General features: G+C 51.2%; 1 protein-coding gene across 6 annotated transcripts in view; it reads left to right on the top strand.

Annotated features, from left to right (window-relative positions):
• Positions 1 to 25,418, top strand: part of LOC136633445 (uncharacterized) — a 59,474-nt gene that overhangs the window by 31,834 nt on the left and 2,222 nt on the right. For 3 of the 6 annotated variants that reach the window (XM_066609186.1, XM_066609188.1, XM_066609185.1), the window contains exons 15-28: positions 441 to 530; positions 834 to 920; positions 1,062 to 1,160; positions 2,702 to 2,800; positions 4,920 to 5,030; positions 5,268 to 5,339; positions 7,004 to 7,108; positions 10,790 to 10,903; positions 13,087 to 13,128; positions 16,636 to 16,722; positions 16,858 to 16,962; positions 18,806 to 18,901; positions 24,289 to 24,399; positions 24,560 to 24,637. In XM_066609186.1, the coding sequence (XP_066465283.1) occupies positions 441 to 530; positions 834 to 920; positions 1,062 to 1,160; positions 2,702 to 2,800; positions 4,920 to 5,030; positions 5,268 to 5,339; positions 7,004 to 7,108; positions 10,790 to 10,903; positions 13,087 to 13,128; positions 16,636 to 16,722; positions 16,858 to 16,962; positions 18,806 to 18,901; positions 24,289 to 24,399; positions 24,560 to 24,637 (1,296 nt within the window). The remainder of the gene's footprint in view (positions 1 to 440; positions 531 to 833; positions 921 to 1,061; positions 1,161 to 2,701; positions 2,801 to 4,919; positions 5,031 to 5,267; positions 5,340 to 7,003; positions 7,109 to 10,789; positions 10,904 to 13,086; positions 13,129 to 16,635; positions 16,723 to 16,857; positions 16,963 to 18,805; positions 18,902 to 24,288; positions 24,400 to 24,559; positions 24,638 to 25,418) is intronic. The other 3 variants (XM_066609187.1, XM_066609189.1, XM_066609190.1) reach the window with 3 other exon arrangements.

Genomic DNA, 25,418 nt, shown 5'->3' with positions numbered 1-25,418 from the left:
CCAGCTACGAACTGCCAGACTGAGTACTGCTGTATCCATAGCAACTGAGACCGCAGGGGTTTGTGGGGAATATAGTCCGCCCATAATTCCTCATTCAGTGCAGGAGGAGGATAAAGGATCTGTGATGATGTCGCCGTCATGTGATCAGGGGCGGAGCTAAGAGGCGGTAACTGACATCACAGGTGCTGTCAGGCTCTGCATATAACTCACACGTCACAAACACACGCAGATTTGATGGACTAGTGGTCGTTAGTGGTTTGATAGTATGTGTAGGCAGGGGCTGTCCCATTGTTGGAGCAGTTACTTGGACCTCTTGCTCCCCCTAGTGTGTGACAGCGATTATACACTGCAATATAACATCCAGTCAGTGTTTCATCTTCTGCTTACTGTTTCATTGATCGACTTCCTTCCACTAACATAGATATCTGTATAACTTTCAGAACCGGGGAATATAAAGCTGTTTAAACAAGTGACCGGCGCCCAGACAATGCGTCCATCTGGTACCGTGTCGGTAGATCAGCAGTCTCTGGGTGACTACATACTAAGTGTTTTCTCTTTGTTGTATATGCACTCAATGGCCACTTTATGAGAGACCCCCATCTAGTAGTGCTGTGGACCTCCTTTGGCCATCAGTTCATTGTGGCGGTCATCCACCGGTGTCAGGGGACCCAGGGTGTGACAAAAAGCTTGTGACAGTGGCCCTTCAGTGCATACTGGGTAACGATCCGTTGTAAGATGAAATTCCCCCGGTGCGCTCCAATGGCGATGCAGGATTGATTCCAAACACGGTTTCACTGATCTGTCAGTAATCGATATTTTTGCCCTTTTTGCAGCAGGGAACTTCCAGCAGCCGCAGATGGTGAGCGGCTCCCAGTCCGGTGCGGCCCCAGCGACTCAACAAGCTGGTCAGGTCCCTCAAGGTAACTACGTAGTGATTTGGTTGTTCTTAGTTGTACCTATACTTAGTAACAACCCAGTTACTGACCTATTGTAAGAGGGAAGTACATCAACTCCATTGCTAGGTCTTCCAGTAACCTAATGGTCTTTATACCTCCCTGTAGCAGAGAAGATCAACCAGCCTGCGGCGGTGACTGACTTCCACAAGGCGCTCGTGTCTGGTGTAGCCCCAATAGTTCGGCCGGCTGTTCCGAGACCCCGAGGTAACTGTATAGTAATTAAATGGGTTATCCCACACACCCCTTTGGGGTGCCTTCGCGTGGGGCGTATTTGCTGATTGTTTTCCATAGCAGGGAATATGCAGCAAATTTCCAGCGGCCAGATTCACACGTAAATGATGCGGGTTTCAACTTTTGCAGTGTATTTAGAATCTGCAGCTTATTTCAAATACATTGTGGATCCTGTGCAGAATTTATCTGCTCTATTTGGACGAAAATTGCCCCCATGGCTTACACTGGAAATGCTGCAGCATTTACGGCTTGTGTAAAGGCACCCTTAAGCTTTTGTAAAGGCACCCTTAGGCTATGTCCTCATGAGATGACTTTACTACAGATTCGCCACAGCAGACATTCTACATCAAAAGCTGCACCATTTGGGGTGGATTTTGGTGCGGAATTCACACCTTTCCCCATTGGAAGGTGTGCAACCTGCACCAAAAATCCACTGCTATAAATGACTACCTGTGGATTTTGAGGGGGAGGGGGTGGAGAGGTTTGTGCTGATTTTTTTTTTCCATAGGATGAGATTTTGGAAAGCTCATTCACTGTACTGTCCATGGATAATCTGCAGCAAACTCTCCCCGGGTGTACCTGGCCTTAAGGGGCCCAATCACATTACATAGCTGTCAGCTATGCACACCAAAGGAGCAGAGAAACGGCGTGTTAATAAGGTGCACGCACTGAAGGGAGAGGGGGTGAACCACTAGGTGGCGCTCGAAGTTTAAAAGTTGTATATCTTTTGAAAGAAACTTTTTCTAATGAGTGCCGGCACAAATTATGGTCAGAATTGGGGGCTTTATATAAAATGTTACATATTATGCCAGGGATGACCCAATAACATTTTTTTAGTACTGTTATTGGGTAACAATCCAGTTTTGGGGAGCTCATTGTAAGAATAAATGCCACCCACTATGTTGATTCTAGCTGTTGCAGTAATAATATATACTCATATATCCATCTTCATAGGAAATAGCTAGCAGTTAAATGGTTAACTATCTCAATATTATACCCTGGTATGTACAAGTACAATGTTGAAGGTAACCCCTCCGCATCTTCCCAGTGCTAGCACACAAGGGGAGGAGCTTCTCATCTCTGACTGCATTCTTTCGGTCCAGATTGTAATATTAATAAAGTCTATGCTACTTGAGTATATAGGAATTACGTGTTCACATAGCGACATACACCTGGGGCGTAAACATATGTTAATCATCAGCGTCATTACATACTAGACCAATCATAAGTTGTTATGATGTTGGGGGTGGGGGCATGCATGTAATTGGTGCATCATGGTCAACTATATTTTTATTGTACTTCCTTTGAATAAACCAGAAGACTATTGGGGGCTGATGGATAACATCCGTCAGTTCAAATACATATATTCATGCATGAAGCTTCTCATTATAACCAATTTGGAGCAGATCAGTGAAATCTTCTGGTATATGATTTATTCCCATAACATAGCTGTTTCATATTCACTTTTCTTTCACAAATTGGTCAGTAACCGATATTTCTACTCTCTTTTTCAGCAGCGAAGGCCCAGCAGTCGCAGCAACCTACTCTATCCCAGAAGGCTTTTGTGTCTGGTGTAGGGCCACTGCTTCAGCAACTTTTTGTGAGACCTCCAGGTAGCTATATAGTAATAGACTTGTAAATAAGGTCAGAAATCCCCCTTCACAATATTTAGATTATATTGCAGAGGTTAACCCTTGCCTGTGCACCTGACTGTGAAGTCACATATTCCCTGAATGTTGCAGCATACAAACGGGACATGCATTGTTAATACTGCTGGATATAGGATCACATGACTAAGTTTGACATCCATCAAACTACTAACGACGACCTGTCCATCAATGCGTGAGTTAATAGTGAGTGGGTTTGTGAGTGACTTACATGCTCTGCCTCTTATCACATGATGGTGACATCATCAAAGGTCCTTCATTCCCAGTGAGGGAGTTATGTGCTCCGCCCCTGATCACATGACGGGGACATCATCACAGGTCCTGTACGCACACGGCTGCTGTCCAGCTCGGTGTTCGTTAATATTCCATAGCAACTGAGGGTTTGTAGTCCGCCCGTAATCTGCACAACAATGCAGGACTTTTGATGATGTCACTGTCATGTGATCAGGGGCGGAGCATGACGGTGACGTCATCACAGGTTCTTCATCTCCACTGCTGAACTGCTTCTGATCCACGTTGTATGGGATGAACAATGTATGTAGCAGAGCTGTGTGTGTGACGTGCATGTAGCAGAGCTGCGTGGTTCATTGTGCCACCAGAAAGTCCTTTGGGACATATAGGTATCATAACCGAGGGTCCCACCTCTCGGGACCACCCTCTGTGAGCCTGAGCAGAGTGTCCCTCTGGATGAGCGGCTGTCATTCTGCCTGGCTCAAGCCGTCCTTGTATTACATGAAGAACACCTTCCCTGAAGGACTGTCATGTAGTTACTACATATACCCTGCAGTGAATTGCCTGGCCGGCCGCAGCTGTTTTTCAGGTCGATCAGACGGCCACATTTGTAGGGGATGGTTTTTGCTGAGGCAAACCAATCGGTCAAAAAAATGTTTGACTTCTCATAGTGACTTGCCAAAGTTTTGATCAGTGGGGATCCAGGCGCTGAGACCACTGACGCTAAGGGGGAGAAGTGCCCATGCGAGCGCCGTGCCTGGCTGTCCAAGCTCGATAGAAGGTCTGTGACACCATACAACGCTCGCTGATCGCACCCAAAGCCCCTCAGCTGAGCGTTTCTGCCCCGTTGTTATAGTGATAAGGGTTTCAGTACGTAGATCTACAGATCAAAACTCCTTACATGTCACAAGGTCATGTGAAAACTTCATTCAGTCTCCTCCTCACTGCAGGGGCTTACTGCACTCCTCACAGTTAGGAGGATGGAGGACACGGGACCCCTGTTCTCTAGATCGGTAGGTTTTTCGGCACTGAGAACCTTATCAATCAGCAAGTTATCTCCTATCCTGTGGGACAACTTGAAATTCTGGTACAGACTCCTTAATCCTATACACTTAAATGGGACTGAGATGCTCAGAGACCATGTGATGAATGAATGAATGAATGAGACGTCACAGGTTTGAGTAGAGGCTGTGGAGTCGCTCAAGCGATGTGTTGTCTCTTCAAGCAGCTGATCTTTAGGATCCCAGGCAGCGGCCCCGCTGATGAGATAGTAATGACTTCTGCGAAGGCCTCATTCACACGGGAGTATTTGCGCTCTGTATTACGCACATAATAGAGAGAGCTGAAACCCCCGTGACTTGCATTGGGGGATTCAGACATGCATTTTTCATGAGCCTGAAAAAAATGGCAGTGTGTTCCAGTTTGGTCCACATTACAGACCGTAATTGCCCATGATGCATACATATTCACTGACTATTTATGCCTGAAGACAGGGGAGCTCAGTGGGGCCTTCTTGCGTTTATTTTTTTGGGGGGAGGCGTGCGAAAAGTGCAATGAATATGTGCGCAAGAAACACGATATGCAGTGAATATGCATCATTTTAGTCTGTGAAAGCACTGACCGAAGCTGCATACGCCTGTGTGAGTGAGCCCTTTGGCTGGGTCATTGATATTGGAATCCCGGGAAACCCCTTTAAACAGTGACTTGTTCTCTCCTCCTCCCTCTAGCGTGCGACCGCACAATCCAGTCAACTGATTCCAAATACCGTTTGATATCCTTTTCAGTTTCCTCTGGCCGATCTTTCAGTAAAATATGTATCTTTATATGCTTTCAGCACCAGAGAACATCAACCAGCCTCAGCAAGTGATTGGCTCCCAGAAGCCGCCCGTGCCTGGTACAGGTGGTACAGCGCCAGTAGGCCCGCAGCATGGCCAGAGACCTCAGGGTGAGCATTTGGTAATGAGAAGATCATTTGTAGTGCAGTTTAGTAAAATGTAGTGCAGCTCGCTATATGCTGAGCCGGTGGTGCAGGGACCCCCCTGTACCCTCCTCCTCCTCCCAGGTGTATGGTCATTGTCACATTATGCATTGTCAGTACTGTCCGATTACAGAGGGGTGAACAAAACTAGATGGGATAACGGGTCACATTTCTCAGTTCTAAGCATATATTTTTCATCCATAGACTCTGAAAATCGGTTTAACCAAAAACCAGCCTCCCGGTGGGAACCGGTTGACGGAGCAGCATCAGGACCAGGTGACGTCATGTGACATGCAATGTTATGTATTGTCCACAGCTCACCTGCATACACCTGTCCATACGTGTGGAATATATTCATGGTACACTGGTCACTTCATTAGAGCCCCCGGCCCTCATGTTTGGTGCTTCCCTGTATGGAAATTCTCCCCGTGACCCCGGAGTCCGGCATAAAGTCACGTGACACGATTTCCGCTGATCGGTTTCAGTGTGAATCCAGCGATCATCGGTGCTAGACTAACTGGGGCCGGGATTTCCCTTTTTTCTCATGCAGCGCTGTAGAGAATATACCAAGAATAGTGTGATGGAGGGAAAGCATCCAGTGAGAGGTGATCCTGTAGAGGGGAACCGCTTGCCACCGAAAGGGGTCAGAGGAGGATGTCAGGAACCGTTTTTATGAATAGGCGCTGCACAGTCGGGAGCAGCCAAATAAACCCTGGTGCTTCAACTATTGTCCCAAACGCACAACTGGTTGCCTGCTGTTATGGCACGGATGGGATATAACAGCCGGCGAACAGTCCCAGCGCCATTGTGTGTAAGAGAAACAGACTCCAGCGGGAAAAAGAGCGCAAAACTTGTATCACTGAGCAGCGGGAAACCATCACCTTGTCAGATGGATCCTGATCTATGTTGCTGATGGGAGCCTGAATTTGGCGCAAGCGGCATGAATCGCCGCCCCCTTTGTGCCAGCTGGTCAGAACATGTCGGCACCTCCATGTAATCTGTGGGAACTACATGATGATGTCCTCACGTAGAGGAATCTACCCCGTGACGAATTGCTGCAGCTCTGAGGGCCAATAGAGGTCCCATGAGATATTCGAAGGGGGAACTCTAATAATGTGGCCATTTAGTGTATGTAGATATACCATCTGCATGTGTGCAGCGCCCCCTGTCCACCTACATACAATCGCTGAGCTCTCCCACAATGTTTAGGATTTTAGAGCATTGTATGCAATCTATTATTCTAAGGGGTTTTCTCGAAATTCACCTTGAAGTCAAATTGTTAGTAAAGCTCACAAATAAGGCCATGGCTGCTGTCTGTAAGAGTAAGAACTCCTATTGGATCCTAAGGCCTCCTGTCCACGGGCGGGTCAGATTCTATGTAGGCAATTCCTCGCAGAATCCCGCGCTGCCCGCGGCCGGTCAGACCTGTTTCCATGTATTTTTTTTCTGGCAGCGGGATCCCCAGTAGCCGTGCGGATCCCCCCACTTCTGGGTTGGCTGCGCTGCACATGGTCCTCGCGGCGCTCCGGCAGATGTTTGCGGTACAGTGTTTATTTTTTCGAATCTCCTGCTTTCCCGCTGGATCCACGACACTTCTGCATTGTCAGCTGTGGCTGTTCCACTGATTGGACGGCTTGCATTGACTTCAATGGAAGCCGTCACTGTGGGATCCACAGAAAAATGGAGCATGCTGCAATGTTTTCTGGACCAAAAGGTCCGCAAGAGCGAATCCGCATGCTTTAATTGATTTGCGGACGGCCTTGCATCCCCACGGGCAGCTTGATTTGTGGATCTCCCACACGAGTGACCCATGCAGCTTCCTTGAATCAAACCCGCCGGTGGATATGAGGCCTTACCTATTAATCATCTGTGTGTAGGGGTATTTCCTGTACTTTTCATACAATTTAAAGGATCTGTTAAATCAGATTTTAATTTTTCAGGCTCCAGAATGCATTTCAATCCGAATCAGCAAACAGGTTTTAATGACCCGCGTCCCTCTAATCAACGAGCACCTTTCCCAGGACAAGGGGGAGTCCGATATTCAGGTATTCTGCATTGCCACAATTTTAATTCACATGAGTAGTAGAGATGAGCGGATATACTCGTTTCGAGTACCGCGATTTTCGAGTACTTCCGTACTCGGGTGAAAAGATTCGGGGGGCGGGGGGAGGCGTGGCGGAGAGGGGGGTAGCAGCGGCAAACAGGGAGGAGCCCTCTCTCTCTCTCCCCCCCAACTCCCCGCTGCAACCCTCCACTCACCCATGGCGCTCCCCGAATCTTTTCACCCGAGTACGAAAGTACTCGAAAATCGCGGCGCTTGGCATTACTGTGAGGGGGTCACTGAGGGGCACCATTACTGTGAGGGGGTCACTGAGGGGCACCATTACTGTGAGGGGGTCACTGAGGGGCACCATTACTGTGAGGGGGTCACTGAGGGGCACCATTACTGTGAGGGGGTCACTGAGGGGGCACCGTTACTGTGAGAGGAGTCACTGAGGGGTACCGTTACTGTGAGTGGGTCACTGAGGGGTACCGTTACTGTGAGGGAGTCACTGAGGGGCACCGTTACTGTGAGGGAGTCACTGAGGGGCACCGTTACTGTGAGGGAGTCACTGAGGGGCACCGTTACTGTGAGGGAGTCACTGAGGGGCACCGTTACTGTGAGGGAGTCACTGAGGGGCACCGTTACTGTGAGGGAGTCACTGAGGGGCACCGTTACTGTGAGGGAGTCACTGAGGGGCACCGTTACTGTGAGGGAATCTCTGTGGGGCACCGTTACTGTGAGGGAATCTCTGAGGGGCACCGTTACTGTGAGGGAGTCACTGAGGGGCACCGTTACTGTGAGGGAGTCATTGAGGGGCACCGTTACTGTGAGGGAGTCACTGAGGGGCACCGTTACTGTGAGGGAGTCACTGAGGGGCACCGTTACTGTGAGGGAGTCACTGAGGGGCACCGTTACTGTGAGGGAGTCACTGAGGGGCACCGTTACTGTGAGGGAGTCACTGAGGGGCACCGTTACTGTGAGGGAGTCACTGAGGGGCACCGTTACTGTGAGGGAGTCGCTGAGGGGCACCGTTACTGTGAGGGAGTCACTGAGGGGCACCGTTACTGTGAGGGAGTCACTGAGGGGCACCGTTACTGTGAGGGAGTCACTGAGGGGCACCGTTACTGTGAGGGAGTCACTGAGGGGCACCGTTACTGTGAGGGAGTCACTGAGGGGCACCGTTACTGTGAGGGAGTCACTGAGGGGCACCGTTACTGTGAGTGGGTCACTGAGGGGCACCGTTACTGTGAGTGGGTCACTGAGGGGTACCGTTACTGTGAGGGAGTCACTGAGGGGCACCGTTACTGTGAGGGAGTCACTGAGGGGCACCGTTACTGTGAGGGAGTCACTGAGGGGCACCGTTACTGTGAGGGAGTCACTGAGGGGTACCGTTACTGTGAGTGGGTCACTGAGGGGTACCGTTACTGTGAGGGAGTCACTGAGGGGCACCGTTACTGTGAGGGAGTCACTGAGGGGCACCGTTACTGTGAGGGAGTCACTGAGGGGCACCGTTACTGTGAGGGAGTCACTGAGGGGCACCGTTACTGTGAGGGAGTCACTGAGGGGCACCGTTACTGTGAGGGAGTCACTGAGGGGCACCGTTACTGTGAGGGAGTCACTGAGGGGCACCGTTACTGTGAGGGAATCTCTGTGGGGCACCGTTACTGTGAGGGAATCTCTGAGGGGCACCGTTACTGTGAGGGAGTCACTGAGGGGCACCGTTACTGTGAGGGAGTCATTGAGGGGCACCGTTACTGTGAGGGAGTCACTGAGGGGCACCGTTACTGTGAGGGAGTCACTGAGGGGCACCGTTACTGTGAGGGAGTCACTGAGGGGCACCGTTACTGTGAGGGAGTCACTGAGGGGCACCGTTACTGTGAGGGAGTCACTGAGGGGCACCGTTACTGTGAGGGAGTCACTGAGGGGCACCGTTACTGTGAGGGAGTCGCTGAGGGGCACCGTTACTGTGAGGGAGTCACTGAGGGGCACCGTTACTGTGAGGGAGTCACTGAGGGGCACCGTTACTGTGAGGGAGTCACTGAGGGGCACCGTTACTGTGAGGGAGTCATTGAGGGGCACCGTTACTGTGAGGGAGTCACTGAGGGGCACCGTTACTGTGAGGGAGTCACTGAGGGGCACCGTTACTGTGAGGGAGTCACTGAGGGGCACCGTTACTGTGAGGGAGTCACTGAGGGGCACCGTTACTGTGAGGGAGTCACTGAGGGGCACCGTTACTGTGAGGGAGTCACTGAGGGGCACCGTTACTGTGAGGGAGTCGCTGAGGGGCACCGTTACTGTGAGGGAGTCGCTGAGGGGCACCGTTACTGTGAGGGAGTCACTGAGGGGCACCGTTACTGTGAGGGAGTCACTGAGGGGCACCGTTACTGTGAGGGAGTCACTGAGGGGCACCGTTACTGTGAGGGAGTCACTGAGGGGCACCGTTACTGTGAGGGAGTCACTGAGGGGCACCGTTACTGTGAGGGAGTCACTGAGGGGCACCGTTACTGTGAGGGAGTCTCTGAGGGGCACCGTTACTGTGAGGGAGTCTCTGTGGGGCACCGTTACTGTGAGGGAGTCTCTGTGGGGCACCGTTACTGTGAGGGAATCTCTGTGGGGCACCGTTACTGTGAGGGAATCTCTGTGGGGCACCGTTACTGTGAGGGAATCTCTGTGGGGCACCGTTACTGTGAGGGAATCTCTGAGGGGCACCGTTACTGTGAGGGAATCTCTGAGGGGCACCGTTACTGTGAGGGAATCTCTGAGCGGCACCGTTACTGTGAGGGAGTCACTGAGGGGCACCGTTACTGTGAGGGAGTCACTGAGGGGCACCGTTACTGTGAGGGAGTCACTGAGGGGCACCGTTACTGTGAGGGAGTCACTGAGGGGCACCGTTACTGTGAGGGAGTCACTGAGGGGCACCGTTACTGTGAGGGAGTCACTGAGGGGCACCGTTACTGTGAGGGAGTCACTGAGGGGCACCGTTACTGTGAGGGAGTCACTGAGGGGCACCGTTACTGTGAGGGAGTCACTGAGGGGCACCGTTACTGTGAGAGAGTCACTGAGGGGCACCGTTACTGTGAGGGAGTCACTGAGGGGCACCGTTACTGTGAGGGAGTCACTGAGGGGCACCGTTACTGTGAGGGAGTCACTGAGGGGCACCGTTACTGTGAGGGAGTCACTGAGGGGCACCGTTACTGTGAGGGAGTCACTGAGGGGCACCGTTACTGTGAGGGAGTCACTGAGGGGCACCGTTACTGTGAGGGAGTCACTGAGGGGCACCGTTACTGTGAGGGAGTCTCTGAGGGGCACCGTTACTGTGAGGGAGTCTCTGAGGGGCACCGTTACTGTGAGGGAGTCTCTGAGGGGCACCGTTACTGTGAGGGAAGTCACTGAGGGGCACCGTTACTGTGAGGGAAGTCACTGAGGGGCACCGTTACTGTGAGGGAAGTCACTGAGGGGCACCGTTACTGTGAGGGAAGTCACTGAGGGGCACCGTTACTGTGAGGGAGTCACTGAGTGGCACCGTTACTGTGAGGGAAGTGGAAGTCACTGAGGGGGTACCATCCTGAAATCAAACCCGCCGGTGGATATGAGGCCTTACCTATTAATCACGTGTATAGAGATATTTTCTGTACTTTTCATACAATTAAATGATCTATTAAATCAGATTTTAATTTTTCAGGGTCCAGAATGCATTTCAATCCGAATCAGCAAACGTCTGGCCCCAGATTTAATAATCCGCACCCCTCTAATCAACGAGCACCTTTCCCAGGACAAGCGGGAGTCCGATATTCAGGTATTCTGCATTGCCACAATTTTAATTCACATGAGTAGCAATATTAAAGCCTAACTCCAGTCACTGAGGGGCACCATTACTGAGAGAGAAGTCACTGAGGGGCACCATTACAGAGAGAGAAGTCACTGAGGGGCACCATTACAGAGAGAGAAGTCACTGAGGGGCACCATTACAGAGAGAGAAGTCACTGAGGGGCACCATTACAGAGAGAGAAGTCACTGAGGGGCACCATAACTGTGAGGGGGTCACTGAGGAGTACCGTTACTGTGAGGGGGTCACTGAGGGGCACCGTTACTGTGAGGGGGTCACAGAGGGGTACCGTTACTGTGAGGGGGTCACTGAGGGGCACCATTACTGTGAGGAGGTCACTGAGGGGCACCATTACTGTGAGGAGGTCACTGAGGGGCACCATTACTGTGTGGGGGTCACTGAGGGGCACCATTACTGTGTGGGGGTCACTGAGGGGCACCATTACTGTGAGGGGGTCACTGAGGGGGCACCATTACTGTGAGGGGGTCACTGAGGGGCACCATTACTGTGAGGGGGTCACTGAGGGGGCACCGTTACTGTGAGAGGAGTCACTGAGGGGTACCGTTACTGTGAGTGGGTCACTGAGGGGTACCGTTACTGTGAGGGGGTCACTGAGGGGTACCGTTACTGTGAGGGGGTCACTGAGGGGCACCGTTACTGTGTTGGGGGTCACTGAGGGGCACCGTTACTGTGTTGGGGGTCACTGAGGGGCACCATTACTGTGTTGGGGGTCACTGAGGGGCACCATTACTGTGTTGGGGGTCACTGAGGGGCACCATTACTGTGTTGGAGGTCACTGAGGGGCACCGTTACTGTGAGAGAAGTCACTGAGGGGCACCATTACTGTGTTGGGGGTCACTGAGGGGCACCGTTACTGTGAGTGGGTCACAGAGGGGTACCGTTACCGTGAGGGGGTCACTGAGGGGTACCGTTACCGTGAGGGGGTCACTGAGGGGTACCGTTACCGTGAGGGGGTCACTGAGGGGTACCTTTACCGTGAGGGGGTCACTGAGGGGTACCGTTACCGTGAGGGGGTCACTGAGGGGCACCGTTACCGTGAGGGGGTCACTGAGGGGCACCGTTACCGTGAGGGGGTCACTGAGGGGCACCGTTACCGTGAGGGGGTCACTGAGGGGCACCGTTACCGTGAGGGGGTCACTGAGGGGCACCGTTACCGTGAGGGGGTCACTGAGGGGCACCCTTACCGTGAGGGGGTCACTGAGGGGCACCCTTACCGTGAGGGGGTCACTGAGGGGCACCCTTACCGTGAGGGGGTCACTGAGGGGCACCCTTACCGTGAGGGGGTCACTGAGGGGCACCCTTACCGTGAGGGGGGTCACTGAGGGGCACCGTCACCGTGAGGGGGGTCACTGAGGGGCACCCTTACCGTGAGGGGGGTCACTGAGGGGCACCGTCACCGTGAGGGGGGTCACTGAGGGGCACCGTCACCGTGAGGGGGGTCACTGAGGGGCACCGTCACCGTGAGGGGGGGGTCACTGAGGGGCACCGTCACCGTGAGGGGGGGGGTCACTGAGGGGCACCGTCACCGTGAGGGGGGGGGTCACTGAGGGGCACCGTCACTGTGAGGGGGGGGGTCACTGAGGGGCACCGTCACCGTGAGGGGGGGGGGTCACTGAGGGGCACCGTCACCGTGAGGGGGGGGGGGTCACTGAGGGGCACCGTCACCGTGAGGGGGGGGGGTCACTGAGGGGCACCGTCACCGTGAGGGGGGGGGGTCACTGAGGGGCACCGTCACCGTGAGGGGGGTCACTGAGGGGCACCGTCACCGTGAGGGGGGTCACTGAGGGGCACCGTCACCGTGAGGGGGGTCACTGAGGGGCACCCTTACCGTGAGGTGACGCAAAGGGGCGTGGCTTAAAGGAAAACTGCACACTACTTGGTCAGATGAGCAGATATTTGCTCGTTTTTCTGCGCGGCGAAGAATTTGCGCCTACAAAAGATGGAACATAAAGGCTGGCGATGGATGTGGTAATGCAGGTTTTTTTCCCGCACGACTATTCGCTTGTCTGACCGACAAAAATGACCTGTTTTGGTTGTTGGAGTTGGGCGGTCTGCCCATGCTGCTTTATATTCACCCTCTGCAGTCTGCTGTAGCCTTCTCCTCTCACTAACGTGGCTCTTGTGTCTTTCAGCACCTAATAATCCTCAGCAGCTGTCTGCGCAGAGACCTCCAGGTAAGGATCCGCTGATGAAGGGGCCCTCAGCTGTACGTATGTACAGAGCAGCAGTCTAGGCCAACTCATTGTATGATGACGCCCCGCTGGTTAGCAGAAGGCGCAGGATCCGCAGAGGATTCCAGATACGGTTTCATATTCTGTTCGTTTTCACATTTGATATCTTTTCACACTTTAAGCTGTTCGTTGCGAATACTGCGCCCTACAATTAAAGCAGATGGCGCTGGGTCCCTCTTGGGCCCCCCTTAGCCCCTTTCCCTCGCAGGATGTAAATGTATGTCCTTGCTTGGAAGCAATTCCTGCGAAAAGGACCTACATTTATGTGCTGTGGCTGGTGCGGGCTCAAGCTGAGCCCAAGCCATCCGCAGCGGGGATCAGGAAAAACACCCATCCCCGCTGTTAACCCCTTACAAGCTGTAGCGTCATAGGCCGTCTGCCATGTAATCATGGAAGGCTGCTGATTCCCTACCTCCTGATGGCAAAGAGAAGCCTTAATTTTTCTCTTACCGCCTGCAAATTCCCTGCAGTTACAGGCGAGAATCCTGTAGGCTCACTGTGGCCATAGCAACACACTTTGTCGCACCACGTTTTCATGCGGTCGGCAGGAGCCTCTTTGTGCACGTTGCCTGCCTTGCAGACCAGCCAGTGAACCAATCCCAGGAACATTGACGACCATGCCTCTACTTGGCCCTGAACCCGAATGGGCACGCTCCCTCTTGGTGGCAGTTTTAGGCCTTACGCAGGAGTCCAGGTCCACTGTGGAGATGCGGGGCAGCCAACTGAAGCTAGGGAATCGGTCGTACTTGAACGTACGCATGGCAGAACCAAGAAACCAAGGTCGCATGGTCATTCTCCATCATCTCCTTCCTCTACTTCACCTCTGCCTACAGCATCCCACTCAGCTATCGCCTCTAGGGACAGCTCCTACTCCGAGGGCCAGATAACGCATTCTGATTTTCCCTTAGATGAGGTACAGTCATTCAAAGTGTCTGCCATGGTGGACAATCTCATAGAGGCGGTTAGAGAGACGCTCAACATTAAACACCAAGAGCAACTGGTTAAAAAGTGGTGGTCCTCCACATAGTTGGATCCTCTGTGTTTTACCTTCCCAAACCACCACTCGGACCCTGCCAGATCTTTCAAGTACCCGATTAACTGCTGGAATCCTTTACCAAATCATCCTTTAAGGCTCCAGGGTCCGCCGTCCGCCCTGTCTTTGCCTCATCCTGGGTTAGCAGGGCTTCATCTGAATGGGTGAAACAACTATGCTGAGGCATCCTATCCGGTGCTCCCCCGGGCATATATTGTATTTCAGCCGCACTTCACTAGCGGTGAGCGATTCCAGCGACCTCATTGGTTGTTGGGTACATACCCCCCTTTGGAGATCTGCACGAGTACTACTTCACGAGACCGGCGGGGGTTTAGGGTTGGGGTTAGGGTTAGTTGCCGACCCTTCTACGGCCATGCTGCTGCCTATTTAACGGGCCGCCCACTCGTGCACATCTCAGAAAGGGGGGTGTGTACCCAACAACGAATCAGGTCGCTAGAATCGCTCACCGCTACTGAAGTGCGGCTGAAATACAAAATATGCCTCCCCCGGAGGCATATATCGATATTACACTCAAGTTCGGCACTAACAACCAATCAGGTTGAATCAGGGAACCCAAATAACCAATCAGCTTGCTGGAATTGTGAATCAGAACCAATGAGGTTGCTGGAAATTGCTGTATAGTGCCGAACATGAGTGTAATATAGATATATGCTCTCCGGAGGGGTTGGGTGAACTTGCTCTTTAGCCCTCTTGGGCAGGCGGGTTCATCTGCAAGGGCTCTCTGGATGCTGCCGGGCTCTTGTTCCTCCATTCGCCACACGCTGTGGCTAATATCTTGATCTGCACATACCACCTCCGATTGGTCTTTGACCAGCCCTCATGTGGTTATGTTGATGAAAAAATAACAAAGTTATGACTTTTGAAAAGTGGAGATGAAAATCCCCCAAAAATCGTCACGTCCCTCGAACCAATATAGTCCGCATCACTATAGAGTTAGAGGGATTGTTTCATCAGAAACATTGGTAGCACATGGAACACCCAGAGGGGTGACCCCGGGCACCTGGCTAACGTGAAGAGCTGGGAGGGATAAGTGCTGTTTCGTCACAGTGTCACTTACCAGGCTCTGGTCCCTGAGGGATGCGACGCAGCCAAGGCCAGAGCAGGATCACAGGCCAGGTTCGACACTGCTCTGGCATGGAGGGGAGTAGTAGTACGTATCACTCGTGACTCCACCGTTCCCACACACCAATATTCTATGCGATGGAGTAATAAACACAGACTTGTGTGCAGTACCCCGGGTCCCCAGGAAGAGTTAGTATAACTGTGTATAACAGGTAATACAGGTACTAGTTGCAGGCTATAGCTCAGAGGTAGGGAGGATACACAGGATGAATACGGCCCTACAGTCCACGTTATCTGTATGTCACCGATCCTGGATTGGGAGCACTCCATAGGAGGAAGAGGGGGTAGGGAGCACTCCGCATACACTCTGGCAAATGATTATTCAGGAATGCTTAGCCAATATACACCCCGCACAGCAGATGCATGGGTGTCCTATATAAAGTACCTCTGTGCGATGATCCTAATGATGGACAGCCGCACAGGAAAAGCCTGTGGTGTGAACGGGTACCTGTTTTCAGAAACTGGGTAGTGCGCTCTCTCTCTGTTGCTGGGACTCGCTCTTCTCACATCCACACTCCAAACGCTACGGGATGTCGCTCTTCTTCCTCCATCTTCACCTACATGAAAGCTGAAGGTGCTTCCATGCGGCTCTGTGTTAGCACACTTAGGCAGACAAGATGGATCTCCTTTCCCGCTCTCAATCTCTCTCATTTATAACCTCACTTGTACCACATGGCAAGACAAACTGTTACATTTACAGACAGGCAGTGATTTTATTAACGTTAACCCTTCAGATGCTGCAGCTGTGCAACACACATTGGATATGATATGACCGCTTTGCACAGTGCATCTACATAGGACAAACGTATGACATCTATGGGGGGACCAGGATGGTGTTCTGGGTCACTACAGATTTATCTAGAATATGCCACTAATGTTTGGATAGTGGGGGTCTCAGCTATAACAAAGTGGTGCCAGAACGAACTGTTCTTTCTCCTGCAGCTTTGCTCCACTTCTACTGAACATCTGCATAGTCAGCCGTAAATGGTCATGAGTGCCCACAGAGCCGAGTTGGCTCAGCAGGAGTGCCCGGTGCTTTCATAGTGCTGCTGCCCCTATGACTGGCGGGTGTGGCGGTGGTTGACCTGCACGGATGGGACATTGTTGGCATATCCTAGCAATATGCCACCAACCCCTAGCCAAAGTGACCTGTACCCTGAGTGCTGCAGTATATAGCTAGGATATGCATTGTCAATACCACAGCGAGGAGAATGGGAGCTAAACCCAATATGATATCTCCGTTCTAAGTGTAAATATGTATTTTTCATCCATAGGCCCTGCCAATCGCTTCAACCTTAATCCTGGTCCCCGCTTTGGCATGAGGGGACCTGTAGATGGAGCAGGAAGAGGATTAGGACCAGGTAATGATGCCCACACATTGGACGCATGGACATAAGGAGATGCACACGAAAACCACATAAACCCATGTATGCCTATATTCCTGTACTTTCACCTCCCCTCTAAGGGTTCAAACTATTTTTTCTCTTATTGCACAGGTTCCGAAACGCGTTTCAGTCAAAATCCTGCCTCCAGATTTAATAATCCGAATCCTCCAAATGACCAAAGAAATCCAATAGGTCCAGGAACTGGCAGATATGCAGGTATCCCGCACTGTGACGTACGCGCAATATTGATCCTCCCTCACACGGGTGTATGTGGTTTCAGTCTGTGAAATACAGCATTATCATGGACCAAGACGGTGCATATTCACTGCGTATTGCGAGTTTTTTTTTTCTGCGTGCATTCATTCACGTGTGAAAAAAACCGCAAGCAGGCATCATAGGTTCCATACGCAGTGAATACTCATAGTAATGCATAGTTACGTAATCCCATTGTTAGTAATGGCCATTTGTGCGTAAATACGTGCATGGTCTGAATACCCCCATGCAAAGTAATGGGGTTTAAGCTCTCCGTATTACACGCATAATACGGAGCACAGATATGCCCATGTGACTGCGCCGTAAAGCTCCTCTTACAGGGTTCACTCTGAGCTGTGCAACAAATGCTGATCAGCGAGATTGGCGCTCACTTGTCTGGCCTTCACACAGGTGGATTTAGGAAGTGTGAGGGGCGAATGGTCATTGACGCATCTTTTGTTCGCCCCACTCTCTCATTGCTGTTGGCATTACCGTTCTTGTACTGCCAACGCCAATGATTCTTGGTTCTGTATGAAAGATGTGATCGCGATGCTCATTCGTCGGGTCTTCTGACATACTCTGGACGCCACGAGGAGCAGCCGCTAGTGTCAGAATCCACAACCTCCTGTTTCCTGATTTGGTACCCCGAATCCCTCCGAGGCCTATGACTGGACACGGAGCAGGCGGTTACCCAGGTAGCTAACGGTGTGACTTGTACATGACCGTGAAGGCCGCTCCTTGTACAGAGGGCCCGGGGCTGAGATGCCAGAGGTTTAGATGGGACAAGTATCATATAGTCGCTGCGGTGACTTTTACACTGAGCCATTGTTGATTTTGGCAGTCGCTGAAGCGCACCTCCCTGCAAAGTTATTGGTTAGTCCTTGAAAGACAGCAATTACCTAATTACACCAGATGATAACGAATTAACCAACAACTATTTTTAGATGAGCTTGAAAGGAAGCGAGTCGTGACTACTGCATGAATTCTCGCTCATCCCCCTGTTGGTGGCCGTGTTTACACAGAACTGTTGCTTCCTTCATTGAGCGAGTATTTGGACAACGGTTGTTCGATGTAAAGCCACGCTTGCTGCCCCTGTGACTAACAAAATAACCACTGAGCTGCTACCCTAAAGTGTCTTCTGTAGATTCTGCTTACAGATACTTGGACTATTGTTTACTGCGCTGTTTATAATTATTTACCGTGTTTCCCCAAAACTAAGACCCTGTCTTATATTAATTTTTGCCCCACAGAGGCACTAGGTCTTATTATACTTGCCTAGCAGGCTTGGTTGGCGTCCTCCCACTGATCTCCAGAGTTCCAGGGCAATTGCTGCAGTCTTTAGCCGCCCACAGAAGATCGTTTCCTGGTTACAGGATTTATAAATCCCGCCTCCCGGAAGCAAAGTCTCTGATTGGTTATCGAGCGCTGCTCAGTCAATCAATGCAGTGCTTGAAGAACCAATCACAGCCATCGCGTTGGTTCATCGAGTGCCGCATTGATTGGCTCAGAACCAATCATAGCCATTGCTTCCTGGAGGCGGGATTTATGAATCCTGTGACCAGTAAGCGATCTTCTGTGAGCAGCCGATGACTGCAGGAAGCGCGCTGGAGCTCCAGAGAGCAGTGGGAGGACGTGGCCTGCACCCACTAGATAATGTACTGCTTTTTTTTCTTTGTGTAACGCAGCTAGGGCTTATTTTCAGGGTAGGGCTTATATTTCAAGCCTCTCTGAAACCCCCGAAAAATCGGGATAGGTCTTATTTTCGGGGGCACATATTATGAGGTTTTAATTGTATCCTTATTTTCAGGATCTCTGAGTCGTTTTAACCAAAATGCGCAGTATTCAGATTCCTGGTATGATGACAGTGGGCCTCAGAATAAACGAAAACCACCCGTAGATGCAGGTAATTACAGGCGTTCAAAGAACTGCTAGATTATTGGGTTGATTACATTATTAGACGTGTCAGACCGACTTCACACGGCCGGATTTTCACCGTGGAATCCATGGCGGCCAGAAGAGAGCTCAAGTGCGCTCCGCCTCCATTCACTGAACGACTGTTTCACACAGGAGCTATAGTCATCCCATGTAAAAACACGGAAGACCACATTCAGACAGCCACATGTGAGTCGCACCCAAGAAACTCGGGCACAACATGTATCAGACGGCACGCTGACATCCACCCATGTGCTGTTCAGTATTCATGGACTCTTCACATTCCATGTGGTGTTCTCATTCGTGAAAACGGACAAGAATAGGACTCGCAGCAATTTCTTTCACGTAAAGATTTGTGTGAAAGAATTCTTGTGTGAATAGCATTATAGGCTGTTTTCGGATCATGTGCTGCTCATTGGTATAGCTACTGCGACTAGGAGGCGGACACTAAGCAAAATAAGTTAGCCCCTCCTACCAGCTATACCCCTCCTTAGACACCAAGTTAACCAGTTTTAGCTCGGTGTCCATAGGAGGTAGACCTCACCTTTCATCAGTTTTCAGATGCTGCCTTCCCAAATACAGGACTGGCAACATCCCATACACCGCGGCTAATGTCTGCTTGGCTAAGGGTTCTTCCCTCTGGAACTCGAGGAGGGAGAGGTTTGGTACCGGCAGCACACTGGACAATCCAGGGATGTCACATTTTCTTGTCCGTTGCATTGGGGGACACAACTGAAAACAGTGGATATAGCTACTGCCACTAGAAGGCGGACACTAAGCAAAAAAGTGTTTCCCCTGCTATCTATACGCCTCCTGCAGGCAGCAAGCTAATGCGTTTAGCTTAGTGTCCGTAGGAGGCAGACCTTTTCAATCAAACAGTCTTTAGCTGTTATCTCTCCTTATCTGGGAATACAGGGCTGGCACAAGACTCTCTGTTACCCCACCGATGAGGGCGAACTGACTGGAGTTAACCAGTTTATTGAGGGCCCGGCCCTAAGAAGTGATAAACGTCAGTTTGACCTTGACTTGCCAGCTATAGTGGCCCCCTGTTGGAGCACTCCCTCCCTACCTAAAGGCAGGCGAGCATTGAGGTATACACTGCTGGAGTCCTGGAGCCCTACAGTCTGTGGTGGATTTATGAGTATTTTCTTCACCAGGGTAAGTATTAGAGATGAGCGAACGTACTCGGTAAGGCCGATTTCGCAATCGAGCACTTCACTACTCGGGTGAAAAGTACTCGGGTGCGCTGTGGGGCGGGGGGTTGCAGAGGGGAGTGGGGGTAGCAGCGGGGAACAGGGGGGGAGCCCTCTCTCTCTCCCTCTCCCCCCCACTCCCCGCTGCAACCCCCCGCTCACCCACAGCGCCCCCGAGTACTTTTCACCCGAGTAGTGAAGCACTCGAAAATCGCGGTGCTCGATTGCGAAATCGCCCTTACCGAGTACGTTCGCTCATCTCTAGTAAGTATCTTTTCCTGGGCCGCAGAGGCTGCTTCTAAGCGCTCATTAACACGTCTTCCTTTAGTTGGCTTGCACCTCTTTGCACCAGACTGGACAGGATTATTTCCGAGGCCACTGGTGGTAAGAGCTCTCACCTATCGGTTGAGCTCGCCTCATCCAAGTCTTCCACGTGAAGGACAGCCCCCACCCAATCCTTCCAGGATGAGGGCATCAATGTCCCTGTTCTGAGACACCTGGCTCTCTCACATCTCAGATGCCTGGGTTCAGAAGGTCATCTCTTTGGACTATGCCATACAATTTTCTGTCAGTCCATTGTATCGCTTCTTCAGCTGCAGAGTTCCCGCATCTCCTTCAAAGGCCAACACTTTAGTCGGGGGATACATGTGCTTTACTCTCAGGGTGTAATAGTCCCTTTTCCTCCCTTAGAATGCTTCAAAGGGTTCTATTCTAATCTCTTTGTTGTACCCAAGGAGGACGGCACTGTCAGATCTGTTCTGGATTTGGAGACCTTAAATCAATTCGTCAACGTTCAACACTTCTGCATGGAGTCGTTGAGGTCCGTCATTGCGTCCACGGAACAGGCAGAGTTTCTGTCATCCACCGACATCAAGGATGCCTTCAACATCCCAATCTGTCAAGCACATCAGCGATTACTCCATTTTGCCATCCACTCGGCCATTACCAATTCACGGCCCTTACATTTGTGTTGGCCATGGCCCCTGAGTCTTCACAAAGGTTCTGGCAGCAGTGATGGCTCTCCTTCACTCCAAAGAAATAATGGCCATCCCCTATCTTGATGACATTTTGATGAAGGCTTAATCTAAAGACTCTCCACATCACTCTGGACACTGAGTCCTAAGTCGGGTGGATCATCAACCATCCCAACCCCTCCCACTCGCCATCACAACGTCTGGACTTTCTGGGTCTCATTCGACACAGCACGTGCCACGGTCCTGCTCCCGCTGCAGAGATTGTATCTTCTTTAGGTACAGATGTGTTCCCTGCAATCTCAGACTTTTGTGACCATTCATCACAGCATAAGAGTACTGGGCATACTGATGGTATCCTTCGATTCCATTCGGGCAGTTTCACCCCAGGCCTCTCCAGTGGGCCATTCTCTCTCAGTGCGAAAAATTCATAAACTCTCTTGATCAAGAGATTTGCCTTCCTCAACAGCTTCACCGCTCTCTTCTCTGGTCCTTAGATACATCTAGGACACTCCTTCTTTACTCGGCACTGGCAGGTGCTTGCCACAAACACCAGCCTACTTGGCTGGGGTGGTACACTACAGCACTTGGACAATATAGGAATCTACCCTTCTGATGAACATGTTGGAACTTCGGGGCATTCTCCTGTCGCTTCAACACTTCGCACCCCAAATAACGGGGCTCCTAGTTCGGGTCCAAAGAGACACATACATAAATCATCAGGGCAGGACCCGCAGCTTGGCACTCATGGCAAAACCGTTGAAGACCCTGACATGGGCAGAGGATCACCTTACAGTGCTCTGGACGATCCACATACCAGGTGTGGACAAGTAGCTGATTTCCTGTGCAAAGAGACAATCGACAAGGGAGAATGAGAGGTACATCGCAACTGATGGGGTCAATTGGACGTTGATCTGATGGTATCCAGAATCAACCACAAACTCCCAACCTTTGTGTCCAGGTCTCAGGACCCCCGGCCAAAGCAGTGGATGCCCTCATAATTCCCTGGACCGACTTCCAGTTCCACCTTCCCCCCCCTCTCCACTCATACCATGTCTTCTCAAGAAGATCAAGATGGAAGGCCTTCTGATGATTCTCATTGCTCCTGACTGGCCTTGACTGTCCATAGTATGCAGGTCTCCTCGACCTGCTCACCAACACTCCACGGCACCTCCCTCCGTGAGAAGATCTTCTCTTACAGCGCCCCCACTTACACTCGAGTTTGTCCACACTTTAATGGCATGATGATTTAAGCCCATGGATTGGTGAAACCTGTCATTCAAACTATGATGAAGGCTAGAAAGCCCTCCTTTTGCCGGGTTTACCATCGTGTCTGGGAGACTTTCTACTTCTGGTGTGAACACCGCAGCTTCCATCCTATGTGCTTTTCACTATCTCGCCTTCTGTTCTTCCTCCAGGAAGGTCTGTGCCTTAGCTCCCTAGGTGGTCACTTATCAACATTGTCCATTCTTTTCCAACGCCTCCGGGTGTCAAAGTCGTCCGTCCATATATCATTACAGGGGGTCACTCATGCCATCCCTCCATACTGCTCTCCTGCCCTACCTGGGACCTCAATCTCGTACTGGACGCACTGCAGTCTCACCTCTTTGAACCATGGCACAGTGACCCGACTTGTCTTTTGTCCTGGAAAAGCAGCCTTTTTGGTGGCGATCACTTCCATCTGCAGGATTTTTGAGCTCGCAGCCTTGTCTGCCAAACCTCCCTTCACCATATTTCATCAGGACAAGGTGGTCCTGCATCCTTTGCCCTCCTTCTTACTGAAGGTGGCATTAACCTTCCATAGCAACGAAGATATCCTCTTACCTTGGTTCTGCCCCTACAATACACATCCAAGGGAATCCACTCTCCACAAATTGGACTTGGTTTGAGCCTTGCAGATATAGATCCCACAGACTTCTTTTAGGTACTCCGATTCCCTTTTTGTGATTCCAGATGGCCAGAGACGTGGCCTTGGGGCTTCCAAGATTGTTGTATTATGTTGGATCCGGGCAGCAGACCTACCTAAGGGCAGGGAGTCTCCCTTCCATGTTACTGTGCAGTCGGTGCCTCTTGGGTGGTACACAACGATGCCTCTGCTGCGCAAGTGTGTAAGGCCGCTACGTGGGCTCATCTGCACGCCTTCTCAAAGTTCTACCGGGTGCACACTTTAGCATCCGCTAACTCCTCTCTTGGTTGAAGACTTTTGCAGATGGGCATGAACTGACCGCATGCATTTTTACCTACTTTTCTCCACCCCGGAGGGACTGCTCTGAAACGTCCCACGGTCTTCAGCTGTGCCCCCCAATGCAACAGACGAGAAGATTTCTTTCTCGCCTCGTTCAATGGGGGGCGCAGCTCCCACCCAAAGCGCTCTTATGAATGTTCTATTTCCACATCTTTCTAACCAGTTTCTATCCTACCACTTGTATACAAGCTGAGATGCCTGCAGAGAGGGGTCTAGCCGGTAGGCGCTTAGTGTCTGCCTCCTTTTTAGCCATAGCTATACCCACGGTCTTCAGAGACGAGAAAGATGATACAGTAAATACAAAAATCCTCTTATTAATGGGCCTCCCCACACCAGCGATCCTCTGCCGTGCGTTTCATCGATTGACGTGACTTGAACAGGCTGATACTTGGCCCATGTAAAAAGCTCTCTATGCAGATATCTACTATCTCTATGTTATCTCGCCCACATTAGCCACTACCGGATCCAAGCATGTGGCATTGATCTGCTGCAGAGTCCAATGGAAGGCTGGCTATACAAATCAGGTTAACGTTGGCCCACACCGTCCATTTTACCAGGGTCAGCTGCCCATCTAGTGTGTATCGGGGGGTCCTGCTCCTCTTCTCCCGTGATGGCACGTCGGGGAAGATACGGATCAGACAGTCAGATTTCAGCATGCGGATCTTTTTGCTCTCAGGGAGATAATTCGCCGCCAGAGTCACCGGCAGCAACTTATTCCCCTCTCTATATTCAGAACACACGTGTACCTGCTGAACCCAGTATATGTATAGGCGAGGCCAGAGAGGGCGCCGCTGGCCAAACAACCTTCTTGTCAACCGCTATCAGATAATTTACTGGTAATACGATGGGGCTGCAGTCGGTGATTCCAGATGACCGTGCCGGATTCATGAAATGTAACCGTATATCTTCTTGGCTTGGCAATATGACATATTTGCTTTTATTTTCATAGATCAAGATGCAGACTATAACCAAATGGCGTGGGATAGCGGACCGCAGTCAGGAGACCAAGGCTTCTATAATGAGCCCCAGACTACCGGGATGGGAGCCGGAAGATATGGAGGTATGCTAGTGTGTGATCCAAGGGCTTGCTATGAAAGGGAATGGGGCTTTGTGGAAAGTGACATGACGGGGTGGCCGGGGATCGTATAGGGGGACAGGGGGGCGTCTGTAGGGGGACAGGAGGGAGATGTGTAGATAACCATCCGTGTATTTCTTCACAGAGCAATACAACCAAACCCAGTGGCAATCCCAATCGAATAGGCGAGGGGCGTACGGCTCGGGAGTGGACAGACCTCTCGGTATTTATTCACCTTTTTCTCTTCCCATGATGCATCTTTATATAGTAATGTTAAAGGCCTCCTCTAACATTGTACAAGTCGCGGACGGGTGCGGCGTAGTTTTGGAAAAACGTCAGCCATGTTTTTCCATTCCTGGACCGCCGCTTTAGGTTCAGTGATCTTGGGTGCGCACCGGCACCATTTAATGCAGTTTTTGACACTATTTTCGACCTGCGCCCACAGCCAATTTCACGGTTTTAACTGAAGGGATGAAATCTGCTGTGAATCCAGAGTGAAATCTGTCAAAAGCCGCACAAATAGGTTGGACTTTGTCGCGGTTTTGGTGCAGATTTTGTGTTGAGGAAAATCGGCACCAATTCTGCTACACGTGAACGCACCCTTTAGGGCAGGGGTCCCCAACTCCAGTCCTCAGCGCCCCCAACAGGTCATGTTCTGGATCTCCCATGGTAAGAACCCCTGTGGCAATGTGTGAGGCATCTACAATAATTACATCACCTGTGCAACACTGAGGAAATCCAGAAAACATGACCTGTGGGGGGCGCTGAGGACTGGAGTTGGGGACCCCTGCTTTAGAGGACTTGTCTGGCTGGAGATGTGCCTTTGGAAACCTTTTCTAAACATCTACAACCCCCGTACCTTATTTCAGTGGGTGGGCATCTTTAAAGTGGTTTTCCCAAATCTTAAACTGATCTCCCTTCTTATTAGTGTCTGATCTGGTGGGATCCCCGCCAATCACAGGAGCAGGGGTCCCCAGTCCCCCCACATGATGATAAGAGGGGTA

Source organism: Eleutherodactylus coqui, chromosome 6 (genome assembly GCF_035609145.1).
Source record: "Eleutherodactylus coqui strain aEleCoq1 chromosome 6, aEleCoq1.hap1, whole genome shotgun sequence".
NCBI lineage: Eukaryota > Metazoa > Chordata > Amphibia > Anura > Eleutherodactylidae > Eleutherodactylus > Eleutherodactylus coqui.
Note: the sequence above shows the minus strand (reverse complement) of the source record. Positions and strands in the feature narration are given on the sequence as shown.